This window comes from Aedes albopictus, chromosome 2 (assembly GCF_035046485.1).
Source record: "Aedes albopictus strain Foshan chromosome 2, AalbF5, whole genome shotgun sequence".
Classification (NCBI taxonomy): Eukaryota; Metazoa; Arthropoda; class Insecta; order Diptera; family Culicidae; genus Aedes; species Aedes albopictus.
In genome coordinates, this window is record NC_085137.1 from 463,790,881 (window position 1) to 463,812,041 (window position 21,161).

The window sequence follows — 21,161 nt, forward strand, 5'->3', positions numbered from 1 at the left end:
CATCATGCGACACCTCAAAATTTGCACAATTCCGTGTGTAGTCTAGAAGAACCAAAAATTTTAGTTTTACCCAACGCTGGGCACCCGGAGGCCACGGAACAGGTTCAGGGGACCCCAGGGTATCTGGCAGAAATGGTCAATTTTCGATGATGAAAGAACCCCATCATGCGACACCTCAAAATTTGCATAATTCCGTGTGTAATCCAATAGAACCAAAAATTATAGATTTACCCAATGCTGGACACCCGGTGGCCATGGAACAGGTTCAGGGGACCCCAGGGTATCTGGCAGAAATGGTCAATTTTCGATGATAAAAGAACCCCATCATGCGACACCTCAAAATTTGCATAATTCCGTGTGTAATCCAATAGAACCAAAAATTATAGATTTACCCAATGCTGGACACCCGGTGGCCATGGAACAGGTTCAGGGGACCCCAGGGTATCTGGCAGAAATGGTAAATTTTCGATGATAAAAGAACCCCATCATGCGACACCTCAAAATTTGCATAATTCCGTGTGTAATCCAATAGAACCAAAAATTATAGTTTTACCCAATGCTGGGCACCCGGTGGACACGGAACAAGTTCTGAGGACCACAGGGTCTCCGACAGAAATGGCCAATTTTTGATTCCAAAATAACCCCATCATGCGACACCTCAAAATTTGCACAATTCCGTGTGTAGTCTAGTAGAACCAAAAATTTTAGTTTTACCCAACGCTGGGCACCCGGAGGCCACGGAACAGGTTCAGGGGACCCCAGGGTATCTGGCAGAAATGGTCAATTTTCGATGATGAAAGAACCCCATCATGCGACACCTCAAAATTTGCATAATTCCGTGTGTAATCCAATAGAACCAAAAATTATAGTTTTACCCAATGCTGGGCACCCGGTGGCCACGGAACAGGTTCAGGGGACCACAGGGTATCTGGCAGAAATGGTCATGTTAGGGACGCAACTTTCTCGGAATGTAATCAAACCTCTCGACAGCAGCTAACGGTTTCGAGACTGCAAAGAATTGGTATTTTATTTCAATAATTCACATTTTACTTTGCTTATTACTTACATTATACTCTCATGCCTGAATTCTCCGAGACGCGGCTCTCCTAACCCTTCTAATACTGTAGTTCGTTACATTAAACTCTTACACTACATGTTCTCGTAATTTCAACTGACTCCGTACATTTAGATGGTTAAAGGGAACTCGGAACTCATTAGGCACGGAAGGAAATTAGTCTACAATTTCCAACAGCTCAATTTTCTATGATAAAAGAACCTGCGACACCTCAAAATTTGCACAATTCCGTGTGTAATCCAATAGAACCAAAAATTATAGTTTCACCCAATGCTGGGCACCCGGTGGACACGGAACAAGTTCTGGGGACCACAGGGTCTCAAGCAGAAAAGAAAAAATTCCATATCTCTCGAAGAAATTTTTAAATATTTGGTTTTCTGTGAGAAATTCTTAGGAATATCAATCTAAGCTCCAAATATATATCTCGCGTTAAGTTTCATAACGACGTGTCTGCAATGATCGATTTCTTTTCATCGATTTTCTCTTTCTATTTTTACGGGAAGTTCAATAAGTATACTTTCACCTTTTTATACGTTCATCATTGGCTGAACGATACAAAATTCTGCCATTAAAACAATGGCTTGTTTTAACAAAACTTTTATATGTTTTAACACTTCTCTTGAATATGTAGATGTGTCAAAGAAATGTATAAGTTTTGAGTTTGCCTATTCTATTAGCGACAGATTTTTTATCAATCAGCCAATGATGGACGTAAAAAGAGGTTTAGGTAATTCAGTAGGAGACGTTACTGGCTTGCAATTTGAACAAAAATTACCATGGAAAATGTTTTCTCGTCTTTCTGATACATTTCAGTCTCTGCTAAAAATCCCGTTAAATTTTGTGGTATGCTAACGTATGAACCTCATCTACGAGTACAAGAAAGCAAAACATATTGTTCTTACAAACCTGTTGCAAATATTGGGTTGGAGTACCATTCTATATGCTAACTTGGTATGATGATACTTTTTCAGCAACGTGAATGCCGAATTAACCGTTTTTTTTACTATTTCAAAAATGCGAGGCAAACTATTAGAAACAAGCATAAAAATCATTGATTTGTATTAAAGTTCAATGGCACAGCATGTTACCTTAAGCTTCATGAATTGCTATTCAGAAATTCCAAACAAATTTACAAAATCTGGTTTTCTATGAGGAATTCCTAAGAAGACCAACCTCAAAACAAAATATTATCAAAATCTATCTGTTTTATGAAACAAATTCGCAATATTCGTATGATAATTAACAAACTACACAAGCTTATTCAAAATATTTTTATAATCTATATTTATGATCAAAACTTCGAATTTTCATGAAACAAATTCACGTAATTCCGTAAGTTCAAATCAATCGTAAAAAATGTGTTTCTCAAAACTAACTCATATGCACTCTTTACCGTATCATAAAAATCTTTATTTTTGATCTAAGGTAAACAAATCCAATAAACTACCGCATTTTAATTAATTCTTCATAAAGCTCGGAAGTTCATATGAATATTAGTCTGATATTCTGAAAATGTGGGAAATGTGTGCAGATGGTTTTAAATTTTTTGTTTCCTGAAAAAAGGTTTATCACACAATACCGTATTTTTACAATGAACCTCACAAATATTATATTTTCGTTGGTTGTTCGACCATGAACTCTGCCTGGATTCGAAGGTCTTTCTTCGCTGCCTTTGCAATCACCGAGAAGTGCACAAAGTCCGGGAAACAAACCGGGGGCTTGGGTCGCCAGGCGATTAGCGACAGTATCATTTTTCTGAAAACAGTAATTGAAACCAATCACATTACACTAAACGCCAGAGTTTCTCTTCATTACATTGAAAGGCCCTTCAAAAACTACTTGATTAGAAACTCCAGAATATCTTTCATAAATTCATCCAGATATCCCCCTTTAGGGTTTCTTTAGTTCATGGAATCCTGTAACAGTTGTCGATTTTTTGCATGGAACTTCTCTATTTTATTCTAAAGTTCTTCCGAGATGAAACATTCGATATTATTCCAGAGAACCATTCACGCATTGCTTCTACCGGTTATACCAAAAAAGTATTTCATGATACCTCTATTCTATGTTTTTTCATTGATGTTTACAGGAATTTCATCATAGTTTCTTTAAAGATCCAAGATTGTTCGTAAAATTTTTTTTAACAATTCTCCTTTAACTTCCTTATTCCTATAGAGATCTAGATAAATAAATAAATAAATAAATATATATATATATATATATATATATATATATATATATATAAATATATATATATATCCCTAGTTAGAAGTATATTGGAATATGCCATTCAAATTTGGGCTCCTAGACAAATTATACTCGAAAGTGTCCAAAGAAGATTCATTAGATATGCGATGCGATCTCTACCTGGAATGATTCCATTGGCTTACCGCCTTATGCAAACAGATGTAGGCTGATCAATCTAGAAACTTTGAGCGAAAGAAGTGAAATGTTACGTATATTATTTATTTTTGATTTGCTGCAAGGAAATATAGAATGTAGTCCTCTATTGGCAATGCTGAACATTCATGCTCCATCCAGGACATTGAGAGAGCATGATTTTTTAAGATTACCAAATGACGGCCATAGGAGCTTTTTTAACCCGTTTGTAGAATGTTGTCGATTAGGCTGGAACAAATTTCCATTTCTTCTAATGTCACCCCCCCCCCCCCCCCCCCTCGCAAAATTTTGACCAGATTTCACATTTTTGAGGGGGGGGCAAAAATAAAATTTTAACGAAAATGAAATTTTTTTTTACGAAATCTGGGCTACTCACAAAATTCCTTAACAAATCCGATGAGTTTTGTGATTTTGCCTAATTGTTCGGGTATTTTCTCACAAAATCCATTTATTTATTATTGTCCCCCCCTTGACGAGTCAAACAGCAAAGTGACAAAAGAAGAAAATGATATTTGTTCCGGCCTTATTTAATTGTGATTATTATATGTATGATTTTAGTATTAGCAAAACTATATTTAAGAATAGAATAAGAAGCAATATTCACTGTTTGATAGGAATATCTTAGACGGTGTCCAAATAAATATATATATATATATATATATATATATATATATATATATATATATATATATATATATATATATATATATATATATATATATATATATATATATATATATATATATATATATATATATATATATATATATATATATATATATATATATATATATATATATATATATATATATATGTGTATATACAGGGGGTAGACAAAATGTTTGGGATAGGCAAAATTTTTTTGTCTCAAATAATGTTCAATGAACTGTAACTTTTTGCGTAGTTTATCAAAAATTCTCAAATTTTCACTGCAATTTGTCCAGCTAGTAAACTATAATTTGTACAGGTTTGGGTTTTGTTGGTTAACCCTACATTGAGTAAGAGCAATTTCAGCAAAATGCTTCTTTTCTGAGAGCTGTTTTTAAAAGTGTTATATCTCAAGGTACAGTTAACGTAATTTAACGAAATTTTGAACATTCATTACTAATTTATTGGTCTTTGAAAAACATTTGACTTATCTGAATTTTTTTTATAAGAAAGAAAGTTAAAGCGGATTTAATTTTCAAGTGAGAATTTCTAAACATTATACGATTTTGACATATTTGCATTACCTTTTCTATATTATGGATGGCCGTTTTGTTACTTACGTTTCAAATATATTTATATTAAGATGTATTGGAGGCTTTTCAAGTAAACAAAAATCACTTTCATAAATTTTCATACGATGTCAAAAATTTTGCTTTGGTTGTATATATTGAAAAAAATATTTCAATCGCTTTAACTTTCCTTCTTGTGTAAAAAATTCAGTTGAGTCAAATGTTTTTCAAAGATCAAGATATTAATAATGAATGTTCAAAGTTTCGTTAAATTACGTTAACTATACCCTGAGATATAACACTTTTAAAAATAGCTCTCAGAAAAGAAGCATTTTGCTGAAATTGCTCTAACTTAATGTAGGGTTAGCCGGCAAAGCCCAATTTTGTACAAATTATAGTTTAGCTGGGACAAATCGCAGTGAAAATTTGAGAATTTTTGATGAACCATAATAACCAAAAAGTTATAGCTCATTGAAAATTTTTTGAGACGAATAAAATTTGCCTATCTCAAACATTTTGTCTACCCCCTGTATAAATATATATATATATATATATATATATATATATATATTTTTTTTCTTTATTATCGAGATTTTCAGCCCTTGGCTATATATAATATATATATATATATATATATATATATATATATATATATATATATATATATATATCTTAAGTGATTTCTTCCCAGTAATGTAGCTATTTGGATGCGAATGAGACATTTTAGGAAATATATTTCGAATATACACATTTTGCACACATTTTTATTTGAAAAATAACATACTATAATATACTTAAAAATGCAATTTCGAAATAGGTTGACGCGTATACTCCGTTGTTGTGTCTCGCATGAGACTCCACACATAATCACCCATCATTTTCGATGTTGCTTGGCACTGATATCGTTGCTCCATATGTTTTATATCTTGATGAAAACGTTCGCCTTGTTCCTCTGAGTATACACCCATATTTTCTTTAAATTTATCCAAATGAGAATGAAGAATGTGCACCTTTAGTGACATTCGACACCCCAAAATTTTTCATCAGTTCATGTACTATGGCCTCATATCTTGGATCACGATTATTCCCTAAAAATCCTTGAACTATATCTCGAAAGCTTTTCCAGGCTGCCTTTTCTTTCTCATTCAATAATTTCGGAAACGATTCCGATTTTATAAGTTTTTTTACTTGTGGTCCTGTAAAAACACCGGCAGTTATTTTTGCCTCGGAAAGTTTCGGAAACAGTTTTGTTATAAACTTAAATGATTCCGAATCCTTATTCAATGCTTTCACGAATTGCTTAATCAAACCAAGTTTTATATGAAGAGGTGGCATTAAAATTTTTTCCATGTTCACTACTGGATCGTTTTTAACATTTTTTTCGCCGATTTTGTATTGGGCTCTGATTTCCCAATTTTTAATTTTATAGTGGTTCTCTGTGTCTCTGCTGTCCCACAGGCACAGGAAACAAGGGAATTTAGTATACCCTCCTTGTAATCCAATTAGGAAACCAATCATTTTAAAGTCGCCTATTACCTCCCAACCAAATTTTTCATACTGAATTTTGTTGAATAACAATTTTGTTGTGGCATAACTTTCTTTCAGGAGAATGGAGTGTGCAATGGGTAGAGATGGGTACTGCTCGCTTTTTACGCGGTTGTGCAGTAGCACAACCTTCAAACTTTTTGAAGAGCCATCAATAAAGAGCCGCCAGTCTCTTACAATCAATGGAATGCCGATTTCAGAAAATAGACCTGCAAAAAAAGAGATACAGTTTTCTTCGTTTTGATGCTGTTGTCATCCGAATAGATAGAAATACCCACCCTCGATATCTCTACAAAAGCAAATTCCATCTTCGCTGGTGTAATAGGAGGAAAACTCTTCATCGCGAGTTCTCTGGGATGTTATTCTGACGGATTCATCCAGCAAACTCCATTGCTTCAGCCTAGATAACAATAATTCGCTTTTGTTTTTAGGGAGTGCAAGGTCACGAATCAAATCATTTATTTCCGTTTGATTCGGATAATGTGGAATATTGAGCACTCCTCCTTGAAGTTGTAAAGACTCACTACTTGGGACAGAACTTCCACTAACTGTCGATATTGTAGTGGTACTAACAGCCGTTTCACAGGTACGTTGAGGTATGGGGCGTTCAGCGGAATGTGGAATTGGCGCACGTGATGAAGGGATATCAGGGTAAGTTGACTTTTTTTGACCACTAGCCAAATTCACAACACAAAAATAACAGTCGGTTTGATGATTTGAAGGTGAATGCCAAATCCGAGGCACAGCAAATTCCATTAATCTGTTTTCTCCTTGGTACCAACCTGAAATTTGTTTGAATATTTGTATTTGAATAATTGAGAATTTAAAAGGAATCAATAAATAGTAAATATAACATAAACATTCTGCTAACAGTTTTTGATGGTATAAAAATTGTACAAGATTTTGTTATGACAAGTATGAAATAGTTTTCATTCTTTCCTGAGTAAATCTATAATACAACACATAGAAATATTTAAAAATGGTAATGCTGCTCAGAGAAGATTTAAGTTTTACAAATTTCTAAAATGACTAATAAATAATACCTTTTCTCCCAAAAATATTTCAAACCTGAAGTGCTTATCTTGATATACCATATTGCGTTGAAAATACATGTTTTACCATACTAAAGTTTTACGATACTTGATACATTTTGTATTCATCCAAATAAAATGTGGGTCATTCCATGTCAAATCGACAAATTTTTCATATGTTTTTGCCACTAATCTTTCAAATACTAATTTATATATTCTAGTTGAATAGAGCCTGCCTTAAAAAACTCTCAGCTCGATTTCTAACACTCGGAGATCATTCGTTCAATCCACAACAAAATTTGAATTTTTAATTATTTTTGAAAAAATCTCGTAAAACGCAATATGCATTCACTCATATCTGGTCAGCCAGAAGTCACTCTGTTTATCTTTTTATGTCCCTAAAAAGCTTTTTCTGCGTAGAATCTGATAGAAATAATCACAACACGGATTTCTTGAAATTTATCTATCATTTATGTGTTTTAATCCTATTTTGAAAGATTTCTCAAAAACACCCCTCTTTTTTGTCGATTTTTTAATTTTAAAAGATTTTTTTGACAGTTTCCCATCTTTTCCGCTTCTTTGTACAGAGTAATATTTGTATTAACAACGATAGACAATTTTAAAGTAGTGCTTCGAGTATTTAGGGAAATGTGAACCTACAGTATGACATTCATTGGTTAATATTATTATCGTCATGTATTACATATATTATATCACCTATCGAGCATATCATTCGTAATAGTAAAAAAACTAAATTACATAAACATTTAATCAATATAATTAATATACTACCCTAAACAAGTTTGATATTGTTGTGGGATTGAATTTTCAACTTACTAGACCAACATGTGAGAGGAGCACCTGTTGGTCTAGACTCTAGATCTTATCAAAAATTCACTCTAATACATGACAAATGTTTAGTCTTTGAAATCACCATAAAGAAATGTTTTCCATCCTCCACCCAACCATTCGAACAAACGCTCTAGTCGTAATTGTACATTGATTCTCCTCTGAGCTACACTGCCTGTAATCGCTGAACAGTCCCAACGGACTCCTATAATGAACTGGCATAGATAGAACAATGATAAACATTAATAAGATGTTGTGCTTATAGTTCTACCGTAGATAAAGTAGAAATAAAAGTCAGTATTGTGAACTATCTGTTTCAATTGAGGGGCCCCCAGATACATAGTGGCTTAAGTGACATTTTGGTCAATTTTTAGTTGATTATAGACAAATATTCATCAGACTTCATGCTTTTCAGCACTATTTTTAGATGTAACGTCAACTAGAAAAAACAGTAATTGGGAGAAAATTTAGTTAATTTTGGAACTCTTAAACAATTTGTATTGGAAGAAAAACTTTTGAGCTTAGTGGGTTTTGCGCAGAGTTTGGTGCCTACACGGTACAGTTCCTACCTTTCAACATGGTGCTCCCAGTTTAGTCCTACTGAAGGCAAAGTTTCAACTGTTGTTTTGTCTTTTTTGTACTTTTTTTCAGGAGTGAGCACCCATGATGTTAAAATGAACTGAATTAATCGGTGCCGTAACAGTCTGTTTACGGTTAGGATAAATTTAGGCGCGTAAGATTTTTAATGGTACGCTGATCCTATAACTTTTCTCTAATAACGAAGATTTCTTCATGATGAAAATATTTATATTTATATTGTTTTTTATTTATTGGTCTGTTTTTTAGACTACTGTCATCTATATATGTAAGGGATTCTGATTTTGAAACAGTTAAACGCAATAAATGACTATTATAAGTAAACAACTGAATATTATTCAATAGGAGCTAATTTTTCTGATAACTCGAAACCCAACTTTTACAATATCCCACGAAGGTTATACTTATTTTACTCTGTACAAATAAGCGAAAAAAGTGGGAAACTCTCAGAAAAATCTTTTAAAATTGAAAAATCGAGAAATAAAAGGGGTGTTCTTGAGATATCTATCAAAATCGGATTAAAACGTATAAATTTGAGAGAAATGTCAGGAAAACCATATTGAGATTATTTTTATCAGATTCTACACAGAAAAACCTTTTTAGAGACATAAAAAGATAAGCGGTATGATTCCTGGCTGATCAGAAATCAGTAAATACGTAATGCGATTTACGGATTTTTTTCAAAAATAATCAAAATTTAAAAATAGTGTGTAGGTTGAACGGATAATCTCCGAGTGTTACAAATCGAGCTGAGGCCATTATAAGCCATTTCCGACCTGCTGAAATTACTTTGAACATTACTTGGAATATCATGTGCCAATCGATTTGTCGATTTGGTATGGAATGACCCATGTTACATTTCATTTTATTCCTCTTTCATACAATAATTCTCTTTCATTGAAACATCACCCTGGTGGTTTTCTTCGGAACTCCAGTGGCAATCACTTTACACCCACCGAAATCTCTGGGTTGCCTTTCAATTAATTTTGCTGAGTTTAGGATGGAAGTTAGCTTTACCTGAAACTTATCACAACCAAAAAATCGGCCCAATCAAATACAAGGCAGCTAAAAATTTGCGGTGTGCAGAACATCAAAGTTACTTTAGGAATTCAATTGCATTCATCTTCAAAGTGTATACAGTCGAAACTAAGTATGTAAAATTTTCTAAGAAATCTCAGGAAGAATTCCTCAACAATTCTCTAGTAGCACTCAAGAAGACATTTCTGTGAAAGATTAAAAATTATCTTAAAAAAAAAATAAAGACATATATGAGAGAATTAAAAAAATGGCTGCCTTGTAAAAACCGAGAGCATGCATCTTGACTTCTTTGTGGTATTGTTGGAAAATACATTAGAAGTAGGGTAGATGATGATGAATGGGCCAGTCCAAAAACTGATCATGGTTGGACCAATTTTGAAAACCCAAAATAATGTATTGTTTTCTTAAAAACTCAAACTACACTCTCACTAATGACAAAATATGACTCTTTCTTCATTGAAATCACATCGGTTTTAATTAAATTACCGCCAAATATTTAAATTATTAATGGTTTTAGAAAGGCTTTCTAGAAGCCCTAGTGGAGCACCAAAAATGCTCAGTTTGTAGCATCGAGAACATAGAAATTCTTTTTCATTTCCTGATCTTTTTTCGTTATTCTATTGCAAAAATATCTAACCTTCTTTGGCGGTTGACCGACATTTGTCCGAAAACCAGTACCCCGAAAGAAGTTTCTCCGAAAGTTTTTCCCTCGAAAAACGATTCCCCGAATGAACCGTTTCCCCGAATGGACCGTTTCCCCGAAATATTTTTGAATGCAGTTTATTTATGAAAATACCGAAACGGTGTAATCTTGGTTGGACCAAACCATTACACCGTTGGTTACTAGGTCCGGCTTAGTTTGTTTACAGTTTTCTTTGCGCGCGATGTCAATTTCAAAACGTTCGTCGGTCTCAAAATGAAGTGGAAGAGTTTTGAAATTGCAAATATTTGATCTCTACGTACATTATATCAAATAACAGAGCCTTTGCCATCGCGCCCCGACCGTATGGATAGCTGCTCGTCCTGAAATTCGCCCAGTACACCGAGGCTCCCGAAGTTTCATCATTTTAATATCATATCCGGATTCCGTGCGCGGTATCTGCGGCCCGCTACCGATCGTTTGGCCAACCGAAAGCCTCGTACATTAATTGGTTATCACTTCTTGCAACACCGATTCGTTTCGGAACGACAATGCTGACCTGAAGTCCAATTTTCGCTGCGATTCACAAGGAATAAGAAAAGGTTAGTCGAAAAAATGTCTTCATGTTTCGTTGGTTCATCCATGATCATTTATTTGGTCCAACCATAAGCAGCAATGGTCCACCAAGATCAGAATCTTTTGCTCATAAAAGTTAATTTATAAAATAAATGTGCTAGTTATTTCATGCTTCTATGTCGTTTTTTGAAAATTAGATGAGTAAAGCTTTCAGCGAATCACAACTTGGCTGTATAAAATTGGCTACTTTATATATAAAAGAGGCTTCTATTATGACTAAGTGTTGGAATCAACGAAATTGGTCCATTCATCATCATAGACCCAACTACTGTTTTGTTTTTGGTTCAAATACCAGAAATTTTTCGAGTGAAATAAAAACAGATTTCTGACACAACCATTTGTTAGAAAAAGCAGTAAAACGTAAACATATGAATAAGTTATAGAACGTCTATTCTGCCCTTTTAAGCATATCTGAACTATGTTGAATTCAATGCAAGTAGCATTTTTCTCAGTTACAAAGCCATTTAAAATTAATTGGATTTTTGTTTTCATCAGGTTTCATAGCTTAATATAGCACAATAACGTTATGTATCTTTCTGACATTGATTTTAAAATATTGTTTTTGTTAGAGCGAATGGGTCAACCTCGTTGAAAAACAACATGGTACAGATACGCTTAGAATGGCAGTATTGTATAGATAAAAAAATCATTCTAAATTAAATACTGTACCATGCAACCGTCTTGTGCAATTATGACAGGCATAATGTGGCACCCACTGTTTATCTTGATGTTCGACTTCGATGTTGAAATATTGCTTGTATGCTTCATATAACTTGGTATCTTTTCGCAATGTATGTTTGGTTGTTGTCCTGGTAATAAAGTAACCACAAATGTAACAAAAATCATCTGGATGATGATTGCAGTCATCAGATCGCCAAAGCATCTGAAAAAGTGAACAGAAATTTAGCTAAAGCTTTTCAAGCACATTTAGTAATTTACCTCTGGTTTGCCATTGTCAACAGGCCGTAATTTCTGATTAACACTTGATGCAACGTTTTCTGAAGTATGATCGACGATCTGTTCAGCTGCTGCCACTTGTTGTTCTTCCATATCTGAAGTTGAAACCCTTCGAGCATCACCAGTTGCAGAGACATTTGTGCGACTTAGACCAGATCCGCTTGGTCCAGCATACAGGGTTGGAGCTTGTGATGAAGGAATATTTGGATAAATATTTAAGTTCCTCCCGCGAAAGATTTTTGCCAAACAAAAATAACAGTCATTTTGATGGCTAGTTGGCTGACTCCAAATTCTTGGCCTGTCAAATTTCAACCTTGCTGATCTATCTTTTGCTGGTTCTTTGAAGAGAAAACATATTATATTTTTTTTTGTTTCTATTGAAAAATAAGCTAGAAAGCTCAAATGCGGTATCAAAATTTCAACAGGGCATAATTGCTTTTGAAGACGGCCTTTTCTGTCAAGTCGTATTTCAGTCCTACCTAAAATCCATAGCCACTATATAAAAGAGGTTTATACTAATTCTAGTAGAAAGAATTTTTAAATAAATTCATTATTTAGATGGCTGAAAGCATCTCTACTTTTCAAATAGTGAATTGTATAGTAGGGCTAAAGTACGACCTACGGCTTTAAAATAGAGTTGTTTTCAAAAGCAATTGGTCAGGGTTCTGCTAAACCGAACTATTTACCATATGAAAACCATCGATGGTGGCAAACATACTAGACCTAACTGATAAGAAAGTTGTTCATCCCAATTAATTGTGAACTATATTACTAACATTCTGTAGAAGAAATTCGTACCCACAACACATACGGAAATTGTTTTCCGGCAATTTACGGATAAAAACAGTGGAAATTATTCAAAATGGCAAATAGTTCGGTTTATCAGAACTCCAACAAATTACGCGCGTTTGAAATATTGTTACTAATAAAATTGTCAATTTATCTAAAACCTACTAAGCAATCCAACAGCACAACTCTGACAAACGAAATGTGGAACCCAATATTTGTCTTGGTTTTTGATTTCCAGGCCAAAATATTCTTGGTATGCTTGTCTTAATTTAGCTCCATCAGAAATTGAACACTTTTTCACACGGGAGCTTATAAACTCTCCACAGACGTAGCAAAATGAGTCAGGTGAGTGGAGACATTCGGTCGATGACATTTTTTTTTGTATTTCAGTTCTAGGCACTTTGGATTCTTATTACTAAGCACACTTGAACTCAAGTACAACTACTGATTCAGAAACAGAAACTGTAATTTTGCCGAGCAAAGCATTCGTATAAGGACTGTATCGAAAAGTTATTAGCAATGATGAAAACGGCTTCAAAAGATTAGGTTCAACATACAAGTAATTTGATGTTTAACCTTTCGCTGATCGCGCTGTTGTATTGTGTAAAACTCGCTTAAAAAAGCTCGTTCGTTGTACACAGCAACAGCGCGGTGCTGCAGAGGACGGCTGATCGCGCGATAGCTGAACGGTTAACTGGATGATCGACTGTACGTTGGATAATATTTTTGGGTTTTTGGCATCTCAGTCTGATTTATTGGACCTTAAGAACCGAAACGTCGGACTAAGAAAACATATAGTTGTTTTTGATTGACCAAATCAGACTGAGATGCCAAATACCCAAAAATAGTAATTTGATGTTTAGAAATATAGTATAAATCATTGAAAAAGAAATCGAACTGCAACTTTCTAGAAATAGTCATTTTACTTGAGCTTTGCTCGAAAACTAAACACATGTTTTAAAAATTCGGCACAAAAAAATTAATTTGCAAAAAAAATGTGGAAGCAAGTATAAGAAAAAACAAAAATCCGGCTCATTAAGCAAATACATACATAGGTACAATTCTCACGATCACCAAGGACAATTTCCTCTGAATTTTAAAGTATTTCGAATCACTGAAAATAACGCATTTTTCAGGTATTCAGTTTGATGGTGTTCCATCTAATCACGTTGATGTCAATTAAAATTATACAAAGCGAAAAAACCTTTTTTTATTATTCGATGTACATAATAGAGGAGTAGTTATAGCAAAGAACTAAATTTACGCTTTTTTTACAGTCCGATAATAAGTTGATGATGTTTTTTGTATAGAAAATATCTATTTCGAAAACCGGTGTTATGTAATATATAAAGTGTGCGTAATCCCCAACAAGATGTTTTTTCCACATTTTTTTCATTACAAATTTTACTCGCTACAAACTATTTAATTGCGAGGAAATATTTTAAGAAACCGAATTTTGATCAGATTTTTATTTTGTGACATGCATTAATCTATCCATACTTCAATAATACTTAAGATTCTAAAATAAAGAAATGTTGGACTCATATTTAACTAAATCGTAAAGATTTGCTAGTAGAACCGAAATAAAAAGACTTATTTAATTCAGTGTTGAGATATAACGTCATAAACATTGCTAATTATTTTACGATACAATCCATATAAAAGCTTTTTTCTTATATAAACTGGTTTACTTAACTTTACTTAACAATAAAAACAAATCAAATCGTAAGTGGGGTGATAAATCTACTTTTTTGTGTTTAATAATTCAGTCTTAAAATGTAGAACTTCAGTTGCTGATTGGATTTAAATGGTATTCTGTAAGTCATAACAATTCGAATTTTAATTCTCGAGTTGTTTCTGAAAAGCAGGTTTGGAAAAATGTGCAAAAATGTTGTTTTGTAAGAAATTTTAGTATTTTCTATCTGTTCCTAGATTCCAAACCAGGCATGCATTGTGTTTTTATGTTGTTTTGTACAATTCACTATTAAAACACAATTTTTTTGAACTAGAAATCAATTAAAAAAATATCTGTTTTTTTATTCGGACGCAGTAACGTTTTGTGTTCAACGTTTGATTTCAGCGTTCTTTTCGAATACTTTTTATATTAGCGACGCACTTAGAACAGCTAAAACGACATGGAATATTAGAAGTAATCAGCCAAAATAATTCATAACAAACACTGCGCAACATTTTTTAGGCTATCGAAAGTAAACAAAATTTTATCATTGGTTCCTGAGCATCAACCAAACAGCCCAAAGTATCAAATGCAACAAAACCATATTTGAGTTTTAAAAGTTTACAACGGAATTTTGTTTTAGACAAAAATTATTTTCTTTAGATGAAAGTTGGCCATGTCCAGTAACATTTTCATTCTTTCGGAGTACTGTTCGGCTGTCTAAATCTCGGTAGAAATAAACCGAGATTAAGCTTTTAAAAATAGTTGTATCTTTTTCTGTAAAAAATAAACTTTTTATGATATCGACACGCTTGAATTAATTTAATGTTAAAGAAAATGATCAAAACTTTAAAATATTCGCGTATTTTTTGCACTGTGAAATAAAAACAACCGTAACTTTGTTATCGGCGCGAAGAATCACGACCACGAGTCCGACTGAGACAAAGATTCGAATAGCACTAGGCAGTGCGGTGTTGCATTGTTGATCTACTCGTAAGCCATTATCACACACTATCGCATGATTCCATATAGGGTTGGTGTTCGAGAATTCGCCATGTAGCAGTATTCGCCACCCTGTATTATTCAGCCTTTCGCTGTATAGATCGATATGAATGATTTTTTTGTAAAGTAAAACACATCCAAATGATATGAAAACGCTGGATGCTTTGGATGCTTTAAGTTTACTCAAAAAAATTAAGAATAAAAAAGTTTTCATAAAATTTTAGCTCCATAAATCAGTATTGCCACTCCTGCTCCAGTATTCACCACCCTCCATAAGAATTGCTTGGGGGCAGCGAATATTGGAACACCTACCCTATCGCATTATTCTCTACCATCTATATCGAATTCTTGATAGGGAGAAGTACCGTAAAACGGGGTAACATTGATCAGCGGGGAACCTTTGATCACCTTGACTATTCTTCAGGAAAAATCAAATCTTGAACATTCCACGACAAAAATCAAGGTGAGTTACACCGCTAATCAATGTTACCCAGTTTTACGGTAATTATTGCTGCATAATTGTGTGACATCCGTCGTAGGAAACAATCGCAGCACATTTAGTGATGATATTAGTAATGGAAGGAAATAGAAGAAGAAAGGGGGGATCCATAAAGTACGTCACGCTTATAAGGGGGAGGGTGGGCTCGGAAAATATATCAAATATACGAAAACCTCGCACGAATGGGGGAGAGTGGCTAAAAGTCCTAAATTGTGCATGACGTACTAAATGGATGCTCCTTAACATAAATCATGTCCATTTAGAATCCGTACACACGGAATCACGAATATCTCTGGAATAAACTGGCTTGTGAAAATGTCAACCTTTCAAAACATGCATATTTTAGAGCGCCTTCATGAAAAAATATCATTAAAATTATTACTTTTATTTTTTAATTTTACTAATGTAAACTTCCTTCAAAAGTTGTCTAACTGTAAAATTTGTAGTATCAAGCTTTTTTGGAAACATATTTTATAGTGCAGTGTCCGGAGTCGGTTTTCCTGTCTTTCTTAGATTCCTAATCGTTTTGACCAGTATTTTTTTCAGTTATGGAAATGGGGGCGTTTGAATGGATGTAGTATATTGGAGACTATGAAAGAGTTATTTTGAAAAACACTACTCAATTTTTGCGTTGCCTCTGAAAATCTTTCGACTGTAGTGACAACTTTCGAATCCAAGCCAAATCTTCTTTGGTCCTTTGCGGTGTTTTAAAAATTACTAGTGATTTCTGAGGCTTTAGATCTTGTACAATTTTGAGTTGATCATCATGTTGTTACTAAAACGGTGTCCAAAGGAGGACTACCCGCCATGCCATGATATTCGTAGTAAATTTCTCCATGAACACGAACTCCAATCGGCAGGGGACATCTTCTCATGTCATGATCAATAACATTTGAGCGCGTAACAAATGATAGTTTTGGCGATATTTAAGCTTTTTGCTATAGTCGCGCTTGAAAATGTTGAATTTTCAAGGCGTTTGTGCTAGATTTTTTTGTTCGTCTTATTTTCATTCTGGTATATCTTTTGATTCGTTGTACGAAAACCGGTGAAATTTTCACCATTAAAAGAGGAATAGTTTATGAGTAAACTAAGCGTGTCACTAGAAAATATGCAGCGCGTACGGATTCTAAGTGGACAATGCAAACACTTACACACTTGATCTTCCGTAGATTTTCTCACAGAAAATCAGAGTTTTGTTACATGAAACTTTAAAGCTTAGAATGAATATTTAGATCTTGAATACATTTTAGAGAGGATTCCGTTTGGCGTGTTTGGTGTTTGTGGTGACGTTCCAATGAACTTCTCGTATATAAATTCCAACTTTTGAAGATATATATATATATATATATATATATATATATATATATATATATATATATATATATATATATATATATATATATATATATATATATATATATATATATATATATATATATATATATATATATATATATATATATATATATATATATATATATATATATATATATATATATATATATATATATATATATATATATATATATATATATATATATATATATATATATATATATATATATATGAAGATACGGTATTTTGTGAATTTATTTTATGTTTTTTAAAAACTTAAAAGAAGCGAATACACCTTGAGGATAAATTCAAGAAGACTGTTCATATACTATGATGTATCCGGGAGATGCTTTTCTTGAAGGCATACTGATTTTAAAATATTTATAGGAAGATACAGTATTTTCTGAAAATAGATCTTAAAAATATAAGGTAGAATTCAATTTCATTATACTTACAATCCCAGATACTATTTAAATTGCATACTTGAAAAAAGAAGAATCGGTTGAGAGACAACTAAATTAAAGTGGAAAGTTGATAAGCTTGTTTTAACCCTTAATCACAAGGGACAAGACATTTCTGCCAGAGATCCTGTGGAGTTCCGTGGCCTCCGGGTGCCCAGCGTTGGGTAAAACTATAATTTCTGGTTTTACTAGACTACACACGGAATTGTGCAAATTTTGAGGTGTCGCATGATGGGATTCTTTTGGAATCAAAAATTGGCCATTTCTGTCGGAGACCCTGTGGTCCCCAGAACTTGTTCCGTGTCCACCGGGTGCCCAGCATTGGGTAAAACTATAGTTTTTGGTTCTATTGGATTACACACGGAATTGTGCAAATTTTGAGGTGTCGCATGATGGGGCTCTTTCACCATCGAAAATTGACCATTTCTGTCAGATACCCTGTGGTCCCCTGAACCTGTTCCGTGGCCACCGGGTGCCCAGCATTGGGTAGAACAATAATTTTTGGTTCTACTGGATTACACACGGAATTATGCAAATTTTGAGGTGTCGCATGACGGGGTTCTTTTATCATCGAAAATTGACCATTTCTGCCAGATACCCTGGGGTCCCCTGAACCTGTTCCGTGGCCACCGGGTGTCCAGCATTGGGTAAATCTATAATTTTTGGTTCTATTGGATTACACACGGAATTGTGCAAATTTTGAGGTGTCGCATGATGGGGTTCTTTCATCATCGAAAATTGACCATTTCTGCCAGTTACCCTGGGGTCCCCTGAACCTGTTCCGTGGCCTCCGGGTGCCCAGCGTTGGGTAAAACTATAATTTCTGGTTCTACTAGACTACACACGGAATTGTGCAAATTTTGAGGTGTCGCATGATGGGGTTATTTTGGAATCAAAAATTGGCCATTTCTGTCGGAGACCCTGTGGTCCCCAGAACTTGTTCCGTGTCCACCGGGGGGGGGGGGCATTTACCCAGCATTGGGTAAAACTATAATTTTTGGTTCTACTGGATTACACACGGAATTATGCAAATTTTGAGGTGTCGCATGATGGGGTTCTTTTATCATCGAAAATTGACCATTTCTGCCAGATACCCTGGGGTCCCCTGAACCTGTTTCATGGCCACCGGGTGTCCAGCATTGGGTAAATCTATAATTTTTGGTTCTATTGGATTACACACGGAATTATGCAAATTTTGAGGTGTCGCATGATGGGGTTCTTTCATCATCGAAAATTGACCATTTCTGCCAGATACCCTGGGGTCCCCTGAACCTGTTCCGTGGCCTCCGGGTGCCCAGCGTTGGGTAAAACTAAAATTTTTGGTTCTACTAGACTACACACGGAATTGTGCAAATTTTGAGGTGTCGCATGATGGGGTTATTTTGGAATCAAAAATTGGCCATTTCTGTCGGAGACCCTGTGGTCCCCAGAACTTGTTCCGTGTCCACCGGGTGCCCAGCATTGTGTAAAACTATAATTTTTGGTTCTACTGGATTACACACGGAATTATGCAAATTTTGAGGTGTCGCATGATGGGGTTCTTTTATCATCAAAAATTGACCATTTCTGCCAGATACCCTGGGGTCCCCTGAACCTGTTTCATGGCCACCGGGTGTCCAGCATTGGGTAAATCTATAATTTTTGGTTCTATTGGATTACACACGGAATTATGCAAATTTTGAGGTGTCGCATGATGGGGTTCTTTCATCATCGAAAATTGACCATTTCTGCCAGATACCCTGGGGTCCCCTGAACCTGTTCCGTGGCCTCCGGGTGCCCAGCGTTGGGTAAAACTAAAATTTTTGGTTCTTCTAGACTACACACGGAATTGTGCAAATTTTGAGGTGTCGCATGATGGGGTTATTTTGGAATCAAAAATTGGCCATTTCTGTCGGAGACCCTGTGGTCCTCAGAACTTGTTCCGTGTCCACCGGGTGCCCAGCATTGGGTAAAACTATAATTTTTGGTTCTATTGGATTACACACGGAATTATGCAAATTTTGAGGTGTCGCATGATGGGGTTCTTTTATCATCGAAAATTGACCATTTCTGCCAGATACCCTGGGGTCCCCTGAACCTGTTCCATGGCCACCGGGTGTCCAGCATTGGGTAAATCTATAATTTTTGGTTCTATTGGATTACACACGGAATTATGCAAATTTTGAGGTGTCGCATGATGGGGTTCTTTCATCATCGAAAATTGACCATTTCTGCCAGATACCCTGGGGTCCCCTGAACCTGTTCCGTGGCCTCCGGGTGCCCAGCGTTGGGTAAAACTAAAATTTTTGGTTCTTCTAGACTACACACGGAATTGTGCAAATTTTGAGGTGTCGCATGATGGGGTTATTTTGGAATCAAAAATTGGCCATTTCTGTCGGAGACCCTGTGGTCCCCAGAACTTGTTCCGTGTCCACCGGGGGCCCAGCATTGGGTAAAACTATAATTTTTGGTTCTACTGGATTACACACGGAATTATGCAAATTTTGAGGTGTCGCATGATGGGGTTCTTTTATCATCGAAAATTGACCATTTCTGCCAGATACCCTGGGGTCCCCTGAACCTGTTCCATGGCCACCGGGTGTCCAGCATTGGGTAAATCTATAATTTTTGGTTCTATTGGATTACACACGGAATTTTGCAAATTTTGAGTTGTCGCATGATGGTGTTCTTTTGAAATAAAAAATTGGCCATTTCCGCCTGAGACCCTGTGGTCCCCAGAACCTGTTCCGTGGCCACCGGATAACCCGTGCCAACCAAATGGCCTCATCAGGTCCGGAACAACATTTATATAATGATTTGTCACTAACAGCGATTCAAAAACACTGTTTCCAGTCGAAATTATTATGATGTGCGAAAATTATGTATCATGTCACACTTAGATCCGCCCGCAGCAAAAAGGGGGAGGGTCAGCGGGGATCCCCACCATATCATTCTTTAGATATACTCTTCCCCTTGATGATGCTTCAAACCGATTGTAATTTGGTGGCCTAGTTTCGGAGAACGAGCCATTTGAAGCCACAAAGTCCCGGCTGGTTAAGGATTGTCCTACAGAAATGAACACCCCTAGTTCCCCATACAAATTTCGGTTTTGAACTGTGGGGCCGCGGTCCATTATTTTTCAAAAATTCCTTCACTATGACACTTCTGGGGTCCCAAACCCCTGTTACTTTTAATTTCATCCCATAGCGTGAACCACTGTTGAACGGTGTTATTTATGGGTAACATTGCACATTTTCATGGAACATTTGTTCTTTCTTTATGGAGTGCTTTCTGATTTTCTATGGGGCGTTTCTATTTTTTTATGAGTGCAATAAATATGCTGCCTTCAAAAACTGTGATGTGAAGTTCGATTCCAAGATTCAGCCCTTCACCGTTCTAGTCAGCATCCAGCAGAGCATGATGTGGCGATGAGATG

At 35.1% G+C, this 21,161-nt stretch overlaps 1 protein-coding gene across 1 annotated transcript; it reads right to left on the reverse strand.

Annotated features, from left to right (window-relative positions):
• Positions 1–5,673: 5,673 nt before the first annotated feature.
• On the reverse strand, positions 5,674–17,284 carry LOC115265503 (uncharacterized). Its single transcript, XM_062848639.1, has 4 exons — positions 11,968–17,284; positions 11,698–11,911; positions 6,516–7,019; positions 5,674–6,446 (listed from the first exon to the last, which is right to left on the reverse strand). The coding sequence occupies exons 1-4, from the start codon at positions 12,076–12,078 to the stop codon at positions 5,674–5,676; spliced, it is 1,602 nt and encodes a 533-aa protein (XP_062704623.1). The 5' UTR covers positions 12,079–17,284.
• Between the last annotated feature and the right edge of the window lie 3,877 nt (positions 17,285–21,161).

Coding starts and splice junctions, on each gene's coding strand:
- LOC115265503 (XM_062848639.1), bottom strand. CDS start 12,078: ATGGAAGAACAACAAGTGGCAGCAGCTGAACAGATCGTCGATCATACT. Junction 7,020..11,697: donor TTGCACAAGACGGTTGCATG/GTACAGTATTTA, acceptor AACAAATTTCAG/GTTGGTACCAAGGAGAAAAC. Junction 6,447..6,515: donor CTTTTGTAGAGATATCGAGG/GTGGGTATTTCT, acceptor CTTTTTTTGCAG/GTCTATTTTCTGAAATCGGC.